Raw genomic sequence first — 14,762 nt, forward strand, 5'->3', positions numbered from 1 at the left:
GTGTTTTGATTTATACCAAAATACTCTGTTCACCTCACTCCTAGATCATGCATCAATAGGGGCTTCTCCTGCAAAGCTGCAGATAAAAGCACAACGCTGTATCAATTTCTGCTCTCACAAAGGAGAAGCTGACTTTGGAAGGTCTGGCATAGCACACATTTTAAAAGTAATTTAAAATCGTATCTCTATAAATATTATCTCTTAAAACAAAAAGACTGTGTAATTCATTCCTGTTTGTACTGTGAATGCAAAGTTGGCTATTATTCAATTCACTGGTATTCAATGGTTTTTAATTTTTCTACACATAAAGCTTGGGTTTTTAAACCTAAATTGTTAACTATTAACATTTTGATTGTATCCACACTATGCTACACAGTCATTAAGGACCATAAACAGTGTGCCACATCTTGCAAAATCTTAACCATCCTCGAATCCCATTCAATACAAATAGAAGCTAATGCTGCTCATCTTTACTTCAGGCCAAAAGCCAAGATTCTCCACTCTGAAACATTTTAATCCAAATGCGTGCTTCTTTCATAGTTAACTACTATTTACTACTACTTTGAATATAAAATAATATTTTAACCAAACACCAAATTACTTCCTCCGCAAAAGAGAGCTTTAATAAATTTTAGAAAGTCTTTACTATGTTGTTCTTTTAACACTAAGATGTGTAATGAGCTATTAGTTCTACAACAATATATAAGCGGAGTATTTTACTTACAGCAACAATTTTGTCATGAACATGAATTTGGCCATTGTGGTCAGCAGCACTACCAGGTATTATATTTTTCACAAAAATCCCTGAAGGTTCTGTGGCCAGAGGGAGGGGAGAAAGAGAAACAAGTCACTACATTAACCTAATGTATTTATTTTGTTATTAAGATTTTTAATTACAGCCTGTTTCACACACTTCTTTCTACAAAGTTACGATTCTGTAAGCCACCAACATTTGCCCATTACAACATGTACAACTTGACACAGAACGACTGAGAATCTAATGGAAAAAACAGCACTGACACAACCACCTGTACCCTGACCTCAAAAATTTTTCCTTAACATGGCTCACAAAAGGCCACCTCCTCCATAGATTCATCCTTGTGCTTATCCAGGCTTTAAACAACAATCACTTAAATCCATGCTGCATTTGATTTCAATAGGACTACCTAAGCTAAATGCAAAGTATGTGCTTAAGTACTTTGATCAGGACTTCAATCATCTTACAGCTAAAGAATTTAGTACTTTAAATCTTAATGAAAAAAAAAAAAAAAAAAAAAAAAGAGAGAAACATGGAAATCAGAAAGGCTGTCCTTTGTCATGTTTGACGTGTGATATTAAGTCTAACGTCTAATTAGATCAAGGAAATAAAAACAAAACAAAAAAGTAAAAAACCCAGTCATCAGTTGAAACAGTAACCTTTCCCTTCCACAAATTTCTGCAAAATACAAGATGCTGATCTTGAATTCTAGTGAATCTTGACACTTTGTCCATCCTTTTTTGAACACTAACCTTCCTTAGACACCTGCCCAACGTGGTTTGTCTGTGCTGAGCAAACCCACCTCTTCCCCCTGCCTGCCACGTGCTCCTGCCCAGCCCAGCTCCCTGCACTGCCCTGGGATTCCTGACCAGCAGCACGAGAGGATCTCCTGGGAATGAAGAGGGCTGGAGAGCTTCTTGAGTCCCATGAGGAAGGGGAGGGGATAAAAAGCACTACCCCTTCACGTAAAACCAGATATTCAGTTGAGTCAATTTTAAAGATGCTATCATTTGTGGAACCAATATTTGAAAGATGAGTTAACAGCTCTAATTTAAAGAGGACTGAGAAAAAGAAAACCCCACCCTGATTCTATATCCCCTTATCCTAGCACAGGTATTTTAATCTGTTCCCAGTTTAGACATGGAAACAGCCATCTGCCAAAGACAAGTACATCATCTTGTGAAAGTGGCACACACTTCACACACAGCTCAGATTCTCTGCACCTCCTGCCTGGCAGAGGGCTAGACTAGTTAATTTGAGTGATCATTTCCACTCTAATAATACCCACAATTCATTAAACAAACGAAAGATGCATGTCAAGATATTTTGTACATACAGAAGATGCCATTCAAAACTTAATGCATCCGAAACTGTTTTTGAAATTCTTCTTAAAATGCTCTGTCTGAATCGTGCCATATACTGCAGGGGCAAAAAAAAAGGCACAGTGTGGACAGGAGCCCAACTCTGTTAGAGTCTGTACATGCAGGAAATGTCTGTTACAGTTTAATGTCTTGCACTAACAACATAAGCATGTAAAATTCACTCCAGCAGCCAAGTGGGAATTACTTTTTTCAGCTAATTACAACTCTTTTAAAAACTGTTGTGGCTGAATTTCACTTTGCAGCAAGTTCTCCCAAGTATCTTCTTCATAGATTTTGTACGTTACACTGTTTCAGTGAAGTGCTACCATTTTCCCCACAGTTAATAAAGGGTATTTGAGAAGCCCCTCTCCTAGACTTTACTAAATCCTGCAGAACTCACCAACATCACTTGTGCCAGCATATCCGATAATTGTAATTCCCAGGCTTTGCCCGTTCTTTTTTATAAGTTCAACATCATAGGTCTCAAAAAGGTTGGTATTACCCTATAAATAAAGCACAAGACAGTAAAAAACCCACCTCATAATCTCCCAGTACCATTCCAATATTGCAGGTTAATTACAATCTTTAGAAGTAAGCAGTGATTTTGATTTTCCTATTTTAGGAGGGATCACATTTGCAAAAGAGATATTCCCAAGGCTTGGTGATAATGAGGTGCCACCCAAAGTCATTAGTTGCTCTTTAAATTATTTCCTTTCTCCACATACCTGTCAGAGGTATAACATTTATATTTTATGGAAAACAAAGACTTTCATTAGACTGCTTGGGGGCCATTTCCCTTTGAATTCCACTGCCACTTGGTAACAACAAGCTTCCCAGTCAATTCCACAGGACAACAGAAAGCTTAATGCCCTCAGAATGTCTTCTCTCCCTTTCAGATGTTACTTCTGACAAACAGTGTCATGAATCCACTTGCCTCATCTCTTTCTACCAGACAAGTTAAGAAGCAAAAAAAACTGGTATAAATACACAGTGTTATCACATCACACATTTCTGCCAGAAAAAGTGATGGTTATCTCTCCTTGTTATCGCCTACTAAGGAAGTGAGGGGCAGGAGGAAAGGGATCTCAAACCAGAAAGAGGTTCACTGCCCTGAAACGAAAGAAACCACATGTGTACGTCGTAGGCACATCTCTATTACAGAAGTAGTTGCCTACTTAAAATGCAAATATAAGAGACTAGATCAGTGTTTGGGCTTATTGCTTGTTTTTATGCTAGAACCCAAACCACAAAATCATTCCAAAAGTCAATCTTACACGCATCAGCTTAACAAGTTTGATATGATCCTGTTCAGATTTGAATGTCACCAAACTGCAAAGAGCACTGGAAGCCTCCAGGTTGTCTAAGGCAATGGGAAGCAGGATTCCTTAGTTTGCATTCAGTGAAAACTGTTTTTAAGACCTAACAGAGGAAGGGAGAGTATTCATTTGTAAATGCTTTATTGTTGAACTGATGACTTCTCATAACAAACAATACTTGAAAAGAGAAGCACATAACATGACCTATTCTTCAAACCCTTCACTTACTACAATTACCAAAAAACCCATAAAAGCCACTAGATCAGATTACAACATGATCTGACCTTACACTGGAGAGTCCCCACAAAGCTGGCCTCAGTCTGTCTGTGCAACTCTACTCTGACAAGTAAAAATCAAAACTGCAAGACAGAGTTCAAACAGGACACATTAAAGACATTGATGATACCAAGAGAAAAACAATCACAGAATTGTCTAGGTTGGAAAAGACCTTGAAGATCATCTAGTCCAACCATTAACCTAACATTGACCATTCCCAACTACACCAAGCACATAGATCTGGGAGTGTAAGGGTTAAATTAAAATAGATAAAGTTAGTTGTTTTCAGTAATCAGATATAGCCCAATGAGATCAAAAATAAGATGATGATCAGAGTAAGGTCTGTTAAAGTGATGAAATCAAGAGGGACAGTGTGACTGCCAACAGCAAAAAACGGACTGGGAAATTGGAAAACATTTCTTAAGAGAGTGAAGAAAAGTGAAATTTAATCAAATGTTTGCTAAATATCATCTCTGGGAGGATCTATATGAACAGCAGGGCAAAGTTATGGCCGTAGCTATTTCACTTTTCATTGAAAGAGAAATCAATAGACAGCTATCTGTTTTCTAATCATACACACACTTCCCTCCACCAGCTAACTCATTAAGCTCATTAAATGCTTTCCAACTCTCTTGCTCCATAAGACGCTGATGGAGATGAAGATAAGTTTTGATGCTCTGTCACTTATCTTTAGGAGAGGGAACCAAAACAATAAACAAGCCTATAGCAACATCTGAAATGGAGCTATAGCCTTGAGAGTCCTGCTAGTGTGACAATCAAAAGCCCTTCACAGTCAGTGCTCTGGCACTACGGAAGTTTTCTCTAAGTAATGTTACTGGTGAAACATTAGAAGTGAAGTCTGGAAAACTCAAAAGTACAGAGTCCTAAATACAAGTAGGCTGCTAACTTTGCTGTCAGGATCTTGGAGAGTACAGATAATATGACTGGGTTTTTGTGCCCATGCACAGACACAAGTAGTTTCAGTTATTCTCTACTATAGGAAATTTAAAGGAAATAAAATATTAATATAAAATTGAAAAAATCTAACCATATATTAAAAATGCCCTTCTGCTGGTTTGCAAAAATGAAGAGGAAAATATATTCTATTCCAAAGCTCACAGCTAGTGAAAGTACTCAGAAATCAGAGAGAAATTAGATTATAGGGAAAAGTTGTGCTGTAAATCAGACACAAACTGAAAGGTGGACCATTAAAATAATTATTCAAGTAATAAATACAGTTAGATTAGCCACTATTCTTGACTTCAGCAAATCTCTCTTAACACCAGAAAGAGATGTTTCTTCAAATCTAAATATGAAGGCACTATTTTGTTCAGAAAACAATAGATGACATTCAGAAAGAAGTAGATGAAACTGCAATGTGATTTTTTTTCCCCTTCTAAATTACACAGCAGAAATAAGGAGCAGACGGAAAAGACATCCAGAAGGAAAAACATTTTAGAAAGGCTGCAGCATCTGCAATGCTCAGGGTTGATTAGTGACAAAAAGGTCTGCTTCTGAGGCAGGGAAGAGAGAAAAATAGTACATTGTAGAGAAAACAAAACTAGGATCATGTCATTTTTTTCCTTGGAAAATATGACACAGCCAGAAAAGTGCTTCATAATGATGCTGATTCTCTAGGAAAGAATTTTTTCAGAGTATTAGACAAGCCCACTTTTAAGACTTCAACCTTATGTATACTGTATACAGATTGCCCCCTCCCATCGCTCTGCCACTCATGTTTCCTATTGCACCAATCCCTCTTCTGAAGAGCTCAGGAAGGACCCAAAATACTTCACTGACAGCTTCAGCCACACCAGAGAGAGGCAAGACACAAAGCTAATGGCTGCCTTTGCAGTGACTATGTCCAGTAAGTAAGAAGGTGGGTTTGTAACAATATGACTGCTCGTCTGACCTTTAAAAATGGTGCTTCACAAAAAAAAAATAAAAAGCTCTCTTCACTCAGATCCGAGAAACTAGACAAGAAAGAAAAGGCTACTCAGATTCTACACCTAAATCTAAGCAGCACAGTAGTAGCAGATGGTACACAAGCACAGCTTTGTTTATGTTTCGAGACCTACTGTACACTTAGTGTAGCATTTGTTGATTTTAATTACTCAAAACTGAAAAGAATGACTTCAAAAACAAGAGACTTTGATATGACCATGATAAGATTTGCTAAAACAAGTTTCAAAATTTTTAGATATATTTCCTATCACAGACAGTAGCGTAGACTATGAAAACATTACACTTATGTTTCATAAAAAGATGATTGTGCTGAATAATTCTGGTGTGGCCATGGCGCTCTGGATTTCAGACTAGGGAAATTCACAGTCAAGTTTTAAATCCACTTACAAGTGATTGATTAGCAAAAATGTAATGAGCTAAGAAGGAGAACTAAAAGTACCATTTATCGGTAACATTTATGGTCTTGGTAATTAAATTACCCACTCTGAAATTAATTCTGAAAGCTGGTCATTCCGATCCCAAGATTATAGGTATTAATAACATACAGGAAAAAGGGAAAAAATATAGAAGGGAGGGCTACAATAATGACCACTTAAATCCACACTTATGATATCTGGAAACTCAAAAGAGGAGAATCACTTTAGGTCTCAAGAACACTCTGTTCTCCTCCTTTCTGATCACAAGCCACAAACGTACTTAAAAATGTCATAAGTAAGTATCACCAGACCCTTACATTTCCATTTTGAAAGGAAGGTAATGTACTGACTGGCCAGCTCACAGGAGCTGGTGGAGTCTCCATAATTTCACACTTTGGGTCTCTTGCAACGATCATCCTAACAGAATTCCCACAGTTTCTCAGCACTTGGGCAACTTGTTCACTGGTCATTCCTTGCACATTGGTCCCTCCGATCTGTAAGATGTGATCTCCTGTCCGGAGCCTCCCATCCTTCAAACAGAAATAAAATTGCAAAAAACATTACCAGTCTATACATAAAATATCCTTTCCATTATAAAATTGAACCTGTGTACAGTTGCCACGAGAGCCAATGCAGGAAAACACCATAACATGGACCACCATGACAAGATACTAAATAATTCAAGGAAGCATTTGCACAACCATGCACTGTTTTTTTCCACAGTAGTTAATGGCAGTAAATCAACCTTCCCAAAACTGAGTTAGATCCACAAGTTGAATAATACCATTCCTAAGTGATTACTTTTCTCGTTTAGAAGAAAACAGACAGCAACAACGTTTTATAATCTCACAGGTTATGATGTATGCTGTTTCAAAGAATACTCCTCATCAGATAGGGGTTAGAATAAAAAGCACTGCATTTTGATTTAGGACTTTCTAGAGTTTTTCCTAATACTTCTCTATTAGCCTGGCAATCCTTTTCTCATATGACTAGCTCCAACCTGAGCAAGTAAATCCACTGAAGGTAACAAGACTCCACACAAACCATTTTTTACATGATAATTATGATTCATGACCTACATCATCATTTCTATTATAAGCAGGCATTCATAGGACCAAATCCTCAGCTGGTATTGATCAGCTCAGCTCCACCACCTTAGGTACATTGATTTATAGAGCAATCATAGTGGAGTTATTCCCAGAACTAACGCAAACTCATTTACAAACTCATCCAATTTTAACATGTATATGTGCTCATTATTTCACATGTTCTTAATGATGTCTCATTCAGCTGAGAATGATGTGGTGAGTTCTTAACTTACATGCTTCATTTGTAGCCAAAACACTTTATTCCTTACAGCAAAACAGGTGTTACACAATAATTAAAAAAAATATTCATTTACACACGACAGGTTCAAAGGGAGCCAGTCAAGCAAAAGCCAACATTTTCCAGCAAAGCTCTCCGAATCCCTAGTTTTCATTTCCACCCTATACTAGAGGAAGTACCTTAGCCTCTTGCTTTTGTACGTTACCAGATCTTGTCTCCATGGGTTCCAGACCTCAAATATTGTAACATGTCATGACCAAATTCACATTAAAAATCCAAATCTGCTTCGCTATTGCACGTGTTCTACTCCTGAAATGTAGCAACACTTAGCACTGAGTCTTTAAAGATCAGTAATCAAAGGTTGCAAACTGTACCTGTGCAAGCTTAAAAGATATCAGTAACTTCAAAAAGCTTTGTATCAATCCTAAGATTCTCCTTGAACTGGTCAGACTACAAGGCAGGGATCAAAACCCCTTTAAAAAAAATGAAACCCACTAAAAATAGGACATCTTCAATCTATAAACTGTATCCTGCAATGCAATTACTTCAATAGAGCAGATTCTCTTGCCTGACAATTCATTTGGAGAGTTTGTCCCTTTAGATGTTGCCTAATGTGCCAAATTCTACAGAGGATGTGCAAATCCATTAAGAGTATTTGTCCTCCCCAAGACTGACCAAAGGCTGAAAATATCAAAAGTTAGAAGGTTAGACAACCTTTCAGAATTTCTGCATGTTCAACAATGTCATAAAAACCAATGCATATCCGAGAAACAACTTAATTCATATCAGGTGCTGACTTTTTCCTCAATCATACCTTCAACGTATTTATTTCTAAAGTATATGTTGGCATTCAGACTTTGATGCTATCAGCTTCCTTTTGTTTAAGTATATTAGTTCATTTTAAGACTGTCAAAACCAGTTAATTATACTTTACAATCAAACAAGAAGTGACATAATATAACAAATTACCCGATCTGCTAATCCCCCAGGAACAATTGTTCTTACAACTACGCCACTCGACTTTCCTCCTACAATTCCAAAGCCTAATCCTGAACCATCGTTAATCAGCTCAACATCTTCAACGTGGCCCCAGTGAATCTGCAATTAATAAAAACAGGAGATTTTAATTTCAGTCAGTCTTTAATGTCCCTCACTTTCACATGTACCAGGAATAATGAGAATTAATCAGACCAATTTTCTCTCTCTACCCCACATATTGGAGATCTGCTGGATTCAGTCAGCTTCACTTCCTTATAAATACGCAGTGGGATTTCTCATCTGTTTTTAAACATACATTTTATCCTTCACTTTCAGGATAACAGGATACTAGGAAAAAGCTTGACTAAGAAAAAGCAATTTTAAGATTTTCTTGCCAAAATGAAAACTATCCTTTTAGTTTTTCATAAATCAAATACTGCAAACAACAAGAGAAAAACAGAGGCAAGGAGCTTGCGCTGGCCTAGTTTTCACTTAGCATTGCCCAAATTCTTATTTCTGTTATTTCACTTACACACTCTAAACACCACCAGTACATGCTGAATTAATAGCGCAGTACAATATTCTGCCATACTGAATTGGAAGCATGTTTCTAAGCTACACTGTACCATGACCTTATGTTCTACAAGACAATCTGAAAATAACAAAGCTGTTAAGCAACCCAAACCCAGCCAATGTTTCTGTCAGATTAATATCTCATAGAAACCAAAATGGAGCAAAGTAGGCAGATTTAAGTCTTCTGTGAATAAAGGATTTATTAGCATACTGAAAATCATTGCCAAAGCCAGTTAAATATCATAAAAGAAGTTTAAAGACCCCCTGTAGAGATATATATTTGTATTTTATTTTGTTAGTCTGTTCAGTGCAGATCTTTCAATGAAAAAGCAGTTAAAGTTTAATTCTTTAAAATTTTCAGTGCAATAAACAATATTGATTATCCACTAAAACCTTCAGATTTCACTAGCTCTGTAATAATCATGAGGGAAATAATTACTGAGAATAAGGAAAAGCACTGCTTTTAACCAGATTTTCATCAAAACCTACTAGCATAATAAATTAAGATTCCAATATTGCAAACCCTGGATCTAGGTGTGCAGTTTGACCAAATCCAGTGAAGCCACCTGGACCATATGGTTTGAACACAGATGGAAGTTCAGCCCTAGCTTATTACATGTCCTAGTGACAATCTCTCCTCGGTCCAGAAAACAAAAGGGTTCACAGTTAATTAAATTTGCAGATAAAAACAAACAAACAAAAAACAGGGATTGAGAGGTTCTTTAACAGATACTTTTTGCTTTTAAAACAAAGACCAAGCTTCTTGTTTTGAGCAGTATACGTTTAAATGGGTTGGGATATTTCAAGCGGTGCTCATGATAGTTATGTTTACACTCTTTTAAGATGTAATGAGAGCATCTTTAATTGCTGAGCACAAGTAGGTTTCAGCTAGGTATACTCATAAACTGCTTTACCCAGCCTATGCTGAACAGACCCTGCTGCTTAGAATAGTTGATCTACTAAAGCTTCTGCTATCCCATAAAAACCCAGGATCTATTTTATAACAACTTCACGCAGCTTTGCAATGGAAGCCTTATACTTATTGCATGATCAGTCTAAATGAAATGTCATCACATACAAAATCTGATTAAAGACAAAAATCCCTATATGTAAAGCGTGCTAACGCAAACACAACCACAAAAAAAATATCCAGCATCATTCAAAATCTGATTTTGACAGTATTACAACTCACAGTCTCAGGTGGATTTATATCACTTAATAAGACAGCCGAAGTTCTGCTGTTTCCTTGAACTGGCTCCCTAGCAACAACCAGATGTAGAGATCCTGTGGATTGCTGGAGGAGGGCAATAGCGTGCTGATGGGAAATGTTCTGATCCAATGGGGTGCAATTAATGGCCAGTATGTGGTCATTTTCCTTCAGTCTTTGATCCCTTAACAAAACATTAAAAGCAATTTAAAAATGCTGCACAGAGACTTCACCACAGGCTTGTGTAATTTAAATATGAACATGCGAAACACACAGTTATGCAGGGTTAAATATTTATATATTTTTAAAATCTGCTTATTAGACTGTCTTCACCAACATACAAATGCAATTCACACTGCACTGCACCGAACTGCCATATTTTGTTCCAACTTTATCACAGTACAGAAATTTGCTCAGTTTTTTCCTTTCCTTCTATTCAAAACTCAGTGAAATTCCCTCATCCTTTCTTGATATTGTATTACAGGGCAAAAAAAATTTATTTTTGTAGTTATACAATGAACTAGGAACTATTCTTCAATATATTTAGCACTACATGATACTACCTCTAAGTATTCACAACTCAAGCTATGATACTATTTTGTATCATTATTTAATCTGAAGATCGATGAGCTGCATATTTATAATTTAGTCAAAATTCGCAGTATCAAACTTCAGACATCAAGCTTTCTTTGAGCAATACGCAGTTCAACTTATCTCTTAAGATAATATAAATTTCACAGTTAATTCACCCTAGTGATGAATTTAGATTTGTGACAAGAGAGAAACCATCACTCATCTCCTTTGTTAAATATTCATTCTGAGCACGAGACCAAACTGTTACATAGACAGACACTGCCTTCAAAGCTCTGTAGGAATCCAAAAAAAGTCTCCAGGAGATCTTGTCTCAGATGCAAAATGGGAAGCGTGCTGGGGAAATTTATAAACTCCGAAACAATATAACTGCACATCTTAACTAATGCATTTTAAACTTCCTTTTTATCATGCGATGTTTAAGATGTTTCCCAGAAATCACTTTCTTCAAGCACTAACCATATTTTAGATTCTCTCATCAAAGAAAGTGAGCAGCAGGTCATCAAATCCTAAAGTGAGATATTCACCCTCCTTTGACATCCGGATCAGTCCATCTGTCTCCACTTTGAAAGAGCCTAATATGCTTTTCTTTAAGTGTTCTCTGGTGTGTTCTCTGTGGGCCCATAGCCATTATCATTCCAACCTCTCCCCAGTCTTTTTGTCATCCTGTGTTGGCACTTCCTGACATGTGTTATTTAAAAAGTGACACCAGTGACTTGAAATCTAGACACATTTTCTTGAAGCATAATTCCAAGCACTGCATTTGTCTCATGCCAACTCTTGTGGTTTTACAATCACATTTTATTTTTAAAGGATTGCTCTGTCTTTTGTTGTTGGGTGAAAACCCACAGACAATACGGGATGAAACTGCCTGAAGCCTTGATTCTATGATGACATCTGTGCAGGGATCTGTCGGGAGGACTGGATCTAAATTTCCACAGGAAACAAACAGTAAAACCAACTATAAATAGGGCATTGTCATAGGCACATAAAGAAAGAAACAAGGGGAAAAAAAAGAATCTTTCAGGGACACAACGCATAAAAATTCAAACAGAGGCTAATTTCTTGTATTCCTTTCCGAGTTTTCTTTTGTTTTTTAATCAGTACTGAAGATTCTCTTAAATGAGTCATGATTTCTGGAAATTCCATTTATGAATGACTTGGATATTTAAAACTCATCTGAAAACCTGATCCTCAAAACATGAGTCCATGTGGTTGAAAAGCCAGAATTCAAGATACCACCAACAAAATATTCCACCAGATAACCCAGACAAACATGTTAGTTTGATAGTTTTCAATGTGAAAGTCATGACTTTTCCCTTAGTGGAAATACTGCAATTTTCCAATACAGTTATAAAGATCTCACCTGTCAGCTATGCCTCCTGGCTGGACTTCCTTGACAAAGATACCAACTTCTCCCAAGCTGTGATTTTTAAGGGCAACCACACTAAATCCAAGACCTCCAACAGAAGGCTTTTCAATCTTTATTGATTCTATTTGTCTCCCCTAATAAAATAGAAAAAAATGATTTACTAATTTTTACTGCAATAGAATGAGCTAGTTTAAAATTTATGAACACTGGGAGAATTATTCTCCTCCTAAGACTAAACAAAGGCAAAATACCGAATATGTTATTTCTATAAAAGCTCCTCCATTTATTATTTTTAATATAGCAAAGTATTGGATATGCAAGCACTCTGAGGTTCTGAAACCTCAGGGAATTTAAGAGCTGCTTTCACACTTCATTCACATTATGAGATGAATTCCAAACTGGATGAAAACTATGAACGAAGTGCTGTCTAGAGCAATATGTTTGGGATTTCTGGAAATGCTGCATAGCTAAACTGAATTACTTGTCTTTTGGCTCCCCTTGCTTTTAATGCTGATTTTTAGGTGTGTGTTCAAAAGATTGCAGCTTTTAAATAAAGAAATTAATTTCCTTCCCCTCCCTGCAACTTCACACTTAACACTAAAATTAGTTTGCTTTTGTGACTGCCTGCTTTTCAGTTCTAATACAAGATTTCTGGGGTTGTTTACTGGGAAATATTACTTAGAGAATACACTGCTATCCCAGCTGTTTTATCCAAAATAATGTGCAGTCTTTACTGCTAAATTTTTTATCTGATGAGTTAATGACACACTAATGAGAAGACATGCTCAAAATATTACAGCTACATTAAAGTAGTCAATTAGCAACAGTTACTTAGTATAGAAAGGCATGACTAACCAATTAAATTAATGGTTCAAAGTAACACAGAACAATACATTTGTGGTATAAACGCCAATCCCACATGGATGGATGTCTGCACCTGTACAACTTCCATAAGCACCTGGTACATGCTACATCCCATGTTAATGAAATCAGCATCTGTCTGGCAAAGTTAAGACACCCTAAATGAAGAGTTAAATAAAATACTACATGCCAGTTCTTTTAATCATTTGCACTGTTCATATATTAAAAAGTTGGTACATTTCCAATTTAAAATGTACTTGATGAAACAAGTCTCTCCATCAAAACAAGTTTCTGCAGAAAATGTCCACTTCCAATTAAGTGTCATCAAATACCAAAAACGTTTTCTGGCAACTGAAATTTCTATATTGGTGTGTTTGGTAGAAAGTAAGACAAAAAAACTGGCAAAGAACGAAAACCAACCAACCAACCACCAAACCACTTTCCATTGCTGACATTATCTTTCACAGGGAAATGTTATCCTCAGCACTTCTACTCTCTTACTGGCTAGGAGGCACCACACTCCCAGATACACAACAAAAGAGCATGTTTGAAAATGTACTCCAAAAGCCTGCAAGAAAAAGTCTGACACTAAAGGAAAGTAAATTTGGTTCACTAAACCCGAGAGCCTTACCTTTGCCATCTGTCGGATGATTGTGTTAAATTCATTAACTCCCAGGTTTGGAGTGAAAGTAGATGCTTTGAGTTCAGGTGAACTGCAAGGTGTATAGACGCTCCCAGCAGCAACTGATTTGTCAGCAAATACTAGTAACCCTCTCTTAGTAAAATCAAAATCTACCGAACGGTCAGGAGGCATATAACTGAGCTGTTGAAAATGAACAAAGGTATAGAAACACTATTAAAAACAAAAGAAGAGCTTTCCACATAGATCATTTTGTGTGAAGACTGCCAAAGAAGCAAGCGTACATATGTTCATATATGCCTATTCACATAAATATACTCACCTGTATGAATTGGGCAATGTTAATATCTAAGCTGTAACCAAACTACCATATTAAGTTTAAACTGTTTTTCAGAAGGAAAGTTCCCTGAATGTTTCAGCTGTTTCTGCTCCACTCATTTTCTTCATTTCTTTCACACTTCTTCCCTACCTGTGCTCACTATCCTTTTGTCACCCTGATATTCCAGAAACAGCACATGCAAAAGCACCAAACATTAAAGAGGCACTCAAGCACTGCTGCAACTGTCAGGCAAACCTAGACAATTTTGGCACAAGAATCCAAATTTTTTAAGAGTTATTTAGTCACTCAGGAGCCAAAGGCTTGGTCTGTATTATTTCCTCCCCAGAGAAAGACTAGGGTACAAACTAAATACTACTGAACATACCATCATTGCTAGAAATTGCAGTTCAATTTCCAGTCCTGACAGATAATGAAGAAATGCAGCAATATTCCCAGTGCAACATAGTCAACTGAAAAATCCCATCCTGAACAAAACTGCTCGAGAGACACGCTTAAAAAGAATTTCAAGAAAACCTAAGTTTTCTAGATACAATAATTCTGAACATTCTGAATATAAAATCCACTATGCCACAGTCACAAAGTATGATCTTGGATCTATTTGTGTTTTCATATATTTTTAATAACTTGCAGACGTGCATCCAAGCTTAGGACAGAAGGAACAGATGCAGCACCTATGTGAACATGGGAAGAAGGGAGACTGAATGGCACAACCAGGCAGGAACATGCAATAACAGCGAGGTGGCCTTGTCCCCCTGAAACACACCCCCCACCACCCCCCCCCCC

The 14,762-nt window shown here is 36.9% G+C and overlaps 1 protein-coding gene across 2 annotated transcripts in view; it reads right to left on the reverse strand.

Annotated features, from left to right (window-relative positions):
- PATJ (PATJ, crumbs cell polarity complex component) overlaps positions 1–13,816 on the reverse strand; it is a 148,003-nt gene extending 134,187 nt beyond the window's left edge. For both annotated transcript variants that reach the window (XM_026853925.1, XM_026853924.1), the window contains exons 1-7: positions 13,631–13,816; positions 12,133–12,272; positions 10,161–10,359; positions 8,387–8,515; positions 6,409–6,621; positions 2,519–2,621; positions 725–813 (exon numbers count right to left, since the gene is read on the reverse strand). In XM_026853925.1, coding sequence (XP_026709726.1) covers positions 725–813; positions 2,519–2,621; positions 6,409–6,621; positions 8,387–8,515; positions 10,161–10,359; positions 12,133–12,272; positions 13,631–13,813 — 1,056 coding nt within the window. In that variant the 5' untranslated portion in view covers positions 13,814–13,816. The remainder of the gene's footprint in view (positions 1–724; positions 814–2,518; positions 2,622–6,408; positions 6,622–8,386; positions 8,516–10,160; positions 10,360–12,132; positions 12,273–13,630) is intronic.
- Positions 13,817–14,762: the final 946 nt, after the last annotated feature.

Source organism: Athene cunicularia (genome assembly GCF_003259725.1).
Source record: "Athene cunicularia isolate RWA chromosome 8 unlocalized genomic scaffold, athCun1 chr8_part1, whole genome shotgun sequence".
NCBI classification, from domain to species: Eukaryota; Metazoa; Chordata; class Aves; order Strigiformes; family Strigidae; genus Athene; species Athene cunicularia.